The 10,452-nt window shown below is 44.3% G+C and overlaps 1 protein-coding gene across 9 annotated transcripts in view; it reads right to left on the bottom strand.

Annotated features, from left to right (window-relative positions):
* The window catches only part of UPF2 (UPF2, regulator of nonsense mediated mRNA decay), a 126,833-nt gene that overhangs the window by 14,810 nt on the left and 101,571 nt on the right, over positions 1-10,452 (bottom strand). For 7 of the 9 annotated variants that reach the window (XM_025202318.1, XM_006022148.3, XM_006022144.3 and 4 more), the window contains one exon: positions 7,692-7,812. In XM_025202318.1, the coding sequence (XP_025058103.1) occupies positions 7,692-7,812 (121 nt within the window). Of the gene's footprint in view, positions 1-7,687; positions 7,813-10,452 lie in introns of those variants that run through there. The other 2 variants (XM_025202319.1, XM_025202321.1) reach the window with 1 other exon arrangement.

The following is a 10,452-nucleotide window of genomic DNA, read 5'->3' as shown; positions in this document are numbered from 1 at the left end:
GGGGGCAAAGGTTGTCCCCCATGTGCTTGGCGGCAAACCCAGAAGTGGACCGGAACTGCTTCTGGTCCACTTCCGAGTCTGCTGGGGAGTGTGCTGGGGGGCTCCCCCACAGCTCCCTGCCTGGGTGATTGGCCGTGGGGGGGCCCCGGGTGCCTACCCATGCCTAGGAGGCACCAGTCACTGGGCCAGGCGGGTAAGGAGGGCCCCCCCCACAGCACGCTCCCCACTGGACCCGGAAATGGACCGGAAGTGTTTCTGGTCCACTTCCGGGTCTGCTGCTGAACACACTGGGGAGCCCCCACGCTCCTGTGAGACATTCCATCCACCATTGCAGTATTCAGAAGCCACCTGCTACCTTGAGGTACGTAGAAAAATGTTTAAAACTGTGTTGCACCCGCCTGGTTTGGTATAGGTGCTCTCTAGTGGCCTTAGTGCACATGTCCAGTTCAGACTGTGGGGCATGTCCCCACAACTTAGATGTTGGGCTGCGTTCGCCCCCAAGGGAGACCCTGACATTCGCCTGCCACGACTTGGTCTTTCTTTTAGTAGCGGAATTCTCCCTCGTGGGATCTCGCAAATTGGGCACTGCCCTTTGTGGGCGTTGTTGGGGCTCCACCTCTCCTACATTCCAGCCATACACCAGCCCTCAGGATGACCAGGTGATGGATCGCCAGTCTGCCTCTTTGATGTTCCCTCCTGCTCTGGTCCCATCTTGCCCGTCTATCAGTGTCTCTCTTTGCCCCGGGTATCTACTGGGTGTGGGACTGGTCCTGCCTCAATGTCTGTCCTGACCTTGCCTTCAGGACGTCACCTTCCATGGAGCTGCCTCCGCTCTTCTCCTTGGCCCTGTGGGTCGATTGGGGATGCCTTTCCCGGTTTGGGGCTTGGGTGCCCCACAAGTTGGTAACATAAAACAGAAGTAGAAAAGAGAAGAGAAAAAGGAAAAGAACAGTAGGGGCCCCCCCCCCCCCCCCCCCCCCCTCACAGATCTGGTGTTTGTGGTTGTCAGGATCCTTCGATGCCATCCTCCTTGGCCCTGCTGTCCTGACAGGCCGGGTGTCTACCCCTTTTAAAGGAGCCGGAACCTTCCTGTGGGTCCTTGTCCGGTTCCCCGTAGAGCTGGCAACCCCATCATTGTGTGGCTCGGGGAGCGGCTTCGCTGCTGCCTGCCCTGTTTCCCTACCACTGGCTTTTAAATCAGCCGGGCGGCGGTTTCTGATGACGTCATCTGCTGGCGCTGCTCCCAGCCGCAAATAAAAGTGGCTGACGAACTGTGCCAGTGGCTCTTCTCAGCGCGACTTTTCCTATAGAAGGTAAGTGAACCCCTTCCTTAGGGCTTTTGGTTCCTTCTTTCTTGCAGCTCACTCCAGCCTCGGGTCCCGCCATAGGGAAGTGTTTCGGGACCTCCATTTGTGTCTCTCTGGGACATGTGTCTATGTCTGAATTGCCAAATCTTTCCAAATCGATTTGGAGAGATTAAAGGGTCTCCTGATTTGATTCGGATTTGGCGATTCGGCCACTGAACCGGGCCGAATCTCTGCCAAATCAAATTAGGGACCAAAGCTTCGCACAGCCCTAGTCTTTATGCCCAATCAGTCTGGGGTTTCTACTATAATTCTGGAACCCTCTTCTTGCAGCACACAGCAAGTTTGCCAGAACTTCACACCAGAGATTAAATAATCATGAAACCCAAAAGCAACAGCAACATTCTTTAGTTTCATTGTCTGAGATCTTGCAAGAACTTGACTAGAAGTGAGACGCTTGCCAAAACAACCAATTCAGCTGTACTTAACTCCCCACAGAATCAACAGAACATTCAAAGAAAATCTTTTATTGTATTTACCGTTAGCATTTTAACTACTCTGACACCACAGTAAAATGTAAAGCATAAACATCTAAACAGGCATATAAGAAACAAATAAAAAGTCAGGACCCTACATACTTATGGGAATGCCTCCCCTATCTTAGGTGCCATCATGTTCCCTAACGTCAGCTAAAAGCAACCTCCTGCGATCCAATCTGTGCACCCAGTTAAGTTGCTCTTGGTATTCCCTCCTTCTTGTGGTATGTCAGAGCCTGAGGCTGGACATCTACTAAAAGCCCTGTAGGACTTCTTTTTTTCATTTGGGCAGGCCTTCAGCACACAGTGTTACATTTGGGGGTACAGCCTCAGGATTTTGTTCTTTTACAAGTTTTTACTTGTTTTACTAATTTGTTTTGATTGTAAACCACCCTGAGCCTCTTTTGGGAAGGGGAAGATACAGTATAAAGTTAATAAAAAAATACACTTGCCTAAGAAGAGGCAAGGCCTGAATTAACACTGACATAATTGTGATATCCCTTCCAACTACTGATAGGACTAACTAAAGTAATCAAACTAGATACCCTGGAAGAAACTGAAATTGTTAATATTTGTTATATTATTATTAATATTATTTCTTAAACTGTAACATTACCCTTAGGTCAATGCAGCATAATCATATGGGAAGATGAAAAAGTCCATGTTAAGACTGCTCAAACCGAAAATACTGAAAGATACCAAGCACTGATATTCTGACAGTTTTTAATACATATCATGGAAAATAGAGTATTTCTCCCAGAAAGTATTCTTCTGAAAAGAACTTGCGTCAAATTTGGATATTTAATCAAGACAATTTGTTCAATTTTATTCTATTGCCTTTTTAAAGTAAATCTCAACACTACTTTGCTTAAACTGGAGCTCTCTGTTCTAATACTGCCACTTCTCTTGTGGCAGGGATACCACTGGCCAAACACAGCCAGAAGCACCAGAAATTAAAACTGTGGCTGTGGAGCTGGAACAGAAAAGCTTCCAACTCAGGCAACTCAGGTCTAATCCTCGAGCATAAATTTAACTTTACAGGCGTGCTACTGATGCCTGCATAAGAGCAGCAGCTACTAATTAAAATAACAAACAGCAGAAAGATAATACTGCATGTGGGAAATAGCTGTCAAATTTATTTCCTTTGCCAGACTGAAGTTTCTCATCAATTATATTTAGAAGAACATTTGTAGAGTAAAAACATTCCCAAGCAATGCTGCCACAATGAAGTTGGGTCCCCCCCACAGAAATCTATCAATAGGATGGTTAGATCTCCATGGCATAGCTACATAGCTTTTAGACACATTACACACAGTATTTATGCCATAACTTATTACACTGAAATATGGGTGAAACACCCAGTTCTTCCATTGTTGGCATACTGCTTAAGAGGCAACAAACCCCTCCTAGAAAAATTAAAGTATTTGTAGAATTGTGATACTCAAAGTATTTACTGGCTTTGAGCAGCAGGAACTGAAAAAAACACCCCTGCACAGCTTTCCTAGCACAGCATATCCATCACTACTTTCAGTAAATACTAACATTACATAGCGCTGATTAATTACTGCTGCAAACCCTACCGTTTGCTAGTCTGATCACTAAAGGCGTACGAGGAGAAAGAATAAGAAACCAGAGAACACCCATGAAACAACAACAAAAACATGCCACTTTACTAACTCACACTCTCGCATTAGAAATCCTTGCTTACAATGAACAACACCTTATACCACAAACTCATGTCACTTAATGAAAGGGATAACTTATGGAATAAAGTATTACCAAGAGAAAGAGTATAACAATCTGCCTTTCAGTGAGTGAAATGTTCTTCAAGTCTATGCTCACAGTTTTAGGGCCTCTTGCTTATAGCATAATTAATATTTTACAACAGAAATATACCAAAATGTAAACAAACTCTGTTCCCTAAATGGGACCGATTGAAAGCATAGTGGGTAAGGCACAGCATCATATAAAACTAAGCAGTGTGGCAAGCATGCACTCTGGAACTTGAAAAACAGGAACCACTGATAACTCTTCACTTTGAAAAAACGTCTTGCCTAGCTCACTGCGAAGGCCTAAAATTATATTTTCCCTAAAACTTAAAGCAGAAGTATTTCAGTGGCATTTAGAAATAGTTGTTAATCTGCAAAGAACTGCAAACTCCAAGTAGATTTGTGTTTCATATCTTGAGTGGTAGCTTGCATTTAAAGAGAAAACTCCAGTGCTTTTTTAACACATGCTGTTTACATAGAATGTTTAAGAAAATTCATATATTGTTACATAAATATTAGCAGAGGTTGCAATAAACTCCACGGAGGCAAATAATCAGAGCTTACAAAATGAAGTCAGCTGTAAATCCTGTGAGAAGGCTATACCAATATGTCAAGTGCCCCTCTCCAAATTCAATGGGCTATTATTAACTACTGTTCTTAGGAAAGTCTCCAATATACTTTAAAAGTTTGTAGAGGTTAAGTGTAGTCCAGTTTTCAGCTACAGTAAAAGTCTCTCATCTATACATCACTGTCTGCCAAGAGAGGGAGAGGTAACACTGGAGGAACAAAACACACACTCTACCAGGAAGTCCCACTGAAGACGAGGTGGTAAGGATATTGTACTAGGACAGAGGGCTCAACGTTTTGGTCCCTCAGGCCAAGTGAGTGGTGTGGGGCTGGTCTGTGATCCAAATGAGGCTTTGTGCTACCCCTGCCTGCCAGGATTGGGATTGGGCCCAGGTCCCTGTGCACCAAACCTAGTGTTCAGTGCCACAGGCAGTGAAAGTGGGGGACTAACAGGGCTTGCCAGCCCACCAAACGCAGGGCAGCAGTAGGGCTGCAAGGCAGCCCAGCCATGGGCTTCTGGCAGCTGCAGCAGGGGTAGGGAGGGAGTAGGAGTGGGGCTGGGGCACGGAACGGAGCCGTGAGTGGCTTGTCCGGGGGGTGCCTGGTGTTGGGAGGGGGTGGAGGCTCCTGCCGCTGCACGCACCCTGGGAGGGCATGAGGGGCATGTACCCCTCGATCTACCCAGGGGGAGGTAGGCTGCCACTGCAGGCTGGGGCTAAGCCAGGCTCTTTCCGGTGGGGGACTGGGCCGGGCTGTGCCCAGGGCAGGCGGTGGCGGCACTGGGAGGGGGGCTATGGGAGGGCTGCAATCATCCCCAAAATTTGCCGTAGACCCCCGAGCCTCCCTCCAGGAGCTGCCACCGCTTGCCTCAAGCACAACCCAGCCCAGCCCCCTGCCAGAAAGAGCCCAGTTTAGCCCTGGCCCCAGCCCCAGCCCACAGCTGCAGCCCACCTTCCCCTGGGCAGATCCAGGGGCACATGTCCAGAGTTGCCACCCCCTCTCCCCATGCTGGGTGCCCCCTGGACAAGTCACTCGCAGTTCTGTCCCACGCCCCATGGGAGCGGGGTGGGGGGAAGGGAGCCAAGTGCACGGGCATGCACACACAAGCTCAGCCCTCCCCAATAATTTTTCTCCCTCCACCCTATCCCAGTGCCACAGCCTGTGGGCCTCTCCATGAACCAATGGGGAGCCCTGTAGGCTGCATGACAATGCACCAGGGGCCAGGTACCCTCTGTACCAGAGAACCTGGGCACTTAAATTGTAAGCTTATTTTAAATTAGAAGAAAGCTTTCCCATCTGCTTCTCTCATCTACCCAATCCCAAACTAGTCATCCTGCAAAAAAACCTAGAAGCTTATCCAAAGCATACACTTTAGCCAAAGTGTTCTGCATGTAAGCAGTTTTCCCTATGCACATATCTAAGGCCCCATTTGTCATATCTTCACTGCAGAATTATATCTAGTTACCTACACTAAATTTTGCTTGGCCTGAGTGAAAGTGGCTACACACCAACCACCTGAGCTGTACAGGATGCTGCTACTTTGAGTTACAGTTTGTACCATGCATGCTGCTTGAAATCAGGATTTCTGCCTAGGGAAAGAGCCTCCAAGTTCAAGGTAACATTCAAATTACAACTTAGTTTGACTTCACAATAAGGACTGAAGCATACAGCAAACAAACTAGATAGTTTTAAGAGAAAATTATTTCTCTCTTGTCAATAAAGGCTCCAGGTATATCTTGTAACTCGCTTTAGCAGAAGGCACTCAGTTTTCTGTTTTCTCACTGGTATGAATGGTGAGATGATGACTCCTCATAAAAAGCATAATTGTTTTCTTAGTATAAAGTTTTACTAGGCTATCACAGCTATTTTCCCTCTACTTTTACAAGACAGTGGGACTTCTACTTAAGAAAATATTTTTTTTGCTTTAATGAACTTATTCAAGGAAGCCTAGAAAAGATTTATTTTCTAGGTCTTCAGCATAATTTGTCACCAGCCTCAGGGCTTCAGTTTCTTTTGAACCAAATACAAGGAAACACATAGGGCTTATTGGTTTAGATCACTGGATCAGTCCAAGACCCCACCTTTCACTGCGCCTAAGTTTGAGTGCTTCAGAAGATCAAACCTACTCTATAACTTACCCAGGCAATTGTGGAACTTACAAAAACATGGGGGGTAATCTCTTTCAATATTGTACACTATTAGTTGATCTCTTTCCATTAGAAAGTTCAATTAGGTCTGTATCATTTTACTCCAACCTGCAACACTGTAGGCATTAGTCACAATTTAAGCATATACAATCAGTTTTTAAATCCTGCTGACATGCTTGTCTAAACATCTTGCTGGACAGTGTATTATCAGAATTTATACTTCCTTGGGAAAAGACAGGTGAGTGGTGCGGAGCTGGTCTGTGTCCCCTGTCCCAAACAGCATAAAGACAGCATTATATGACAGATTAAGGAGCAGTCTCAAGTTGCAGCAAGGGAAGTTGAGGTTGGATATTAGGAAGAATTTTCTCACTAGGAGGGTGGTAAAGCACTGGGACAGGTTACCCAGAGAGGTGGTGGAAGCTCCATCCCTGGAGGTTTTTAAGGCCTGGCTAGACAAAACCTTGGCTGGGATGAGCTACTTGGGGATGGTCCTGTTTTGAGCAGGGGGTTGGACTAGATGACCTCCTCAGGTCCCTTCCAATCCTAATTTTCTATGATTCCTATCAAGCAACATTTTCTGGTCACAATTTTTTGTACCTCCTTGTTCTTAATGGACAAGATTAACAGTAATTTGGAATTGGTTTGAATTAACTGACTTTTGATATAATCAAATCTCTCTCTCTCATTGCCAGATTAGTTCATTCCAGATTTTAGAAGTTTTTTGGCATAGGAACCCATTACTTGTCTCCAACTGTATCTGTTACCTTTTGGGGAAAAATCTCCACTGTATTCTTTTGAGGTGAAAAATTACAGAACCTTCTGTGCTTCCCCTGAAACATCAAAAGCAGATGTTTGACAATAAGCCTAAATCTCTTTACTCCTGAAAGGGCAAACTAGAATACTTTTTTCATTCCAATATCTGGTATGTATCCTCTATGATGCAAATCCAATGAGGTTATTTTGGACCCTATCCCTCCACGTTGCTTCTATTTATGACTTCTAATGCAAAAGCAGTGCTCTTAAACTTACAAGTTCAAATTCATAATACATTATAATTCGTAAAGTTTTTTCTATTTCTTCCACTTTCCATGAGGAAGAAAAGAACCAGTCTCTCTCTCTTTATTCTTTAACAACAATTTACAAACTGAACCAGGGTTTTTTGATCCTGATGCACTACCTCCCTGTTGATGGCAATATTATATAGTCACAGAGTTACAAATACACTGACCAGCAAGGTATGTTAATAACTAGTAGTACACTAGAACACTACTAGTATACACAGAAAAAGCTTTGCTTTCAATGCATTGATCTTTATGCAGTAGCTTGCTTAGGAGCAAAATTGACCATTTTAAATAACAGTTGTCCTACCTCCCACCAGTTTTAAAGATTAGATCTGCATTAGGCGCTCCCTTTGGATGTTGGTAACGAGGCCGCCGTTCACGATTAGTATTTGCTGGAGCTGGGCGCTGTGCCAGAGACTGTAACATTTCTGTAATTATATACAAAAAGAATTAAACAGTTTAAATTCTCGTAAACAGAATTTAAACAGAGCAAATATTATAGCTGCATTTTTGTAATACTTGTGAATCAAACTTTTTTTTTTTGTACACACAACTGCTTTACTGTTTTTTATATTTGAGGACAAAATATTCCTCCACCCATCCTACTAATGATCATAACAGAACAAAAACAAACCATTTTTTTGAACTGCATACGCAGCTCTGATATAGACAAACAATGCTGTGACACGTTCTCCTAAATTTGCAGATGCTGGGTGGTCAGAGAAGCAGTTGCCAGGACAGTTCATCATCTGTACTTAGGAGGGTTAAGACCTTTTCTGTCAGATGCTATAACCCACCAAGCCTGTGTCACTTTGTGCTAAGATTATGGCAGTGCTATGAATAAGGTGACCTTATTTTTAAGACAATTCAGGACACTCTCCACCCCTGACCTCCAGCTGCTTCTCAAGAGGGTGTTTTTTAATTTTGCCCAGGGCACCACACACACACGACCAGCCCACACTCACAAAAGCACTCTCCCCACCCTGCCCCAGGTAGGAGGAGCAGTGCCCAGCCCAGCTCGCCCCCCACCTCTAGCCACTGCTCAGGAGGAGCCCGGCCAGGCAGCACAGGCAGAATTCAGGACTTTTGTTTCCATCCAGGTAGGAGGAGCAGTGCCCAGCCCAGCCCGCCCCCCCCCTCTAGCCACTGCTCAGGAGGAGCCCGGCCAGGCAGCACAGGCAGAATTCAGGACTTTTGTTTCCATTTTCACCAACTGGACAGGGCACTGGAACTGCCTACGAAATCCAGGACTGTCCTGGCCAAACAGAGATGTATGTTCACCCTAGTTATGAAGGACTACACCTTACAAATATTTAGAAGTGGGAACAAGTGAGGAATGCAACTTCCACTTAATCAGTCACCTAAACATCTTTGTATGGGAAGGGAAATATTTATCTAATATGATAGGAACTGGATGCTTCCTCCAAAGTTAACTGCTATTTGATAATCAGTGTTTGTATAAAATACACCATGGTAAAAATGTACACTTCACAGACCAGAAGGGTGGGGATATAGTAACATGTTTAGTTGAGAATGTTTAGTTCTGACAGGCCATCTGTGCAAGGATATACACTGCTCAACAAAACAGAAACAGATGGACTAAACAAAGGGGAAAAGTGGAATGAGCTGTTAAAAAGATTACTCTTCAGTGCCTGCTCTGTCTGGGTCTCTAATCTCCAGTAATCTCATTGTCCAACATCTGCTAAAAGTATAATGTATTCTTCTTGTTAATTCTGTACTGTTTATAAGAGTCAATTATTAGGGTTTCATCTGTTTACACAAGTGAGCGGTTTCAATGGATGTCTGACTACACTTATTCACTCTGAAATTACAGGTTTAAATGTTCTAGTGAAATTACATTAAGGTATCTGATTTTTTTTTTTTAGGAATCTGACTGGCACTTGTTATTAAACAATTGGATCCGTGGCCCATCTCTCTCTCAGAACAATTCTGGCCATAGGAGGGATCCCCCTGCAGGAAGGGAATGGCCGTGATCCAGGCAGGATCTAGAAAGAGGTTGTGAAAGGCAGGCAGGCAGCTGCAGGAACTGGACCACATGCCTGCCCCTTTCTCTTGGGCTTCGCGGCAGAAGGATACAAATTCTGTAAGTATCAGCACTAAAATAAGGGAAAATAATGGGAAGCAGAACACGGCAATGTGAAATGGAGGGTGGGAAGTAATGATTAAAAATTGTAAGCATGTGACACCAGCTATTTTGAGAATATTATACAACAGTGTTTTTAGATGACAACTATAGATCTTTATAAATGCAGAGATTCTAATTTAATTTAAAACTTCATCCACTTTAAAAAGTCAAAATGGTATTTAGAAAGTGGAAGTAGTCTACTAGGTTTTATTAATTAAACAAGGTGCTTTAAGACATTCCTTCTCCAACTCACATTCACAGATGTGGCAAGCTAGCCCATGCCCCTTAAAACAAATGAATATACAGACTGTAAAATGTTATTGATATGTTGTTTACATAAAACTTGAAACATGTCTTCACCCTTTTTTAAACTCCCCTGAAAGCTTGAAAGTGAAACCTGCCACTTCTCCTTGGTACACGCAGAAACTCTAGTTTATTACTGAGGGCTAATTCATCAAGAGAAGCAGGCCATTGCCTTAAACAGTTTATAAAAACATGAGAGGAAAATCATACTTTTGCAGACAACATATACAGATTCAGGGCCTAATAAAATAGAACAACATGTCCCTATTTGCCCTAGCTTAAAAGCAGTGCTAGAAAAAAAATGGATATGAATAGATTTTTGCTGTAATAAATCCTTATTTTAAAGGTTATTTATTTTTTAAATACTGTAGTTACTTGATTCCAAGGTAAGGTGCCCCCATTCATCATGGGGAAAATGAAGACTCATCTTAGAATCGAGTCCCTGCAGGCAGTGCTGGGTCCTGTGCTGTTCTCTGGCTTTGGGCTAATTCCCTCACTGGTGCCTGGACCCCTGTGGTGCCAGGAAGCAGTAGGGGAATCAGCCTGGAGCCAGAGAGCAGTAGGACCCAGTGTGAATTGCCTTGCAGCGCTCAGGCAGTGTGCTGGCTCCCTGCTGCTC

This window comes from Alligator sinensis, unplaced genomic scaffold, assembly GCF_000455745.1.
Source record: "Alligator sinensis unplaced genomic scaffold, ASM45574v1 scaffold1216_1, whole genome shotgun sequence".
Lineage (NCBI taxonomy): Eukaryota > Metazoa > Chordata > Crocodylia > Alligatoridae > Alligator > Alligator sinensis.
Note: the sequence above shows the minus strand (reverse complement) of the source record. Positions and strands in the feature narration are given on the sequence as shown.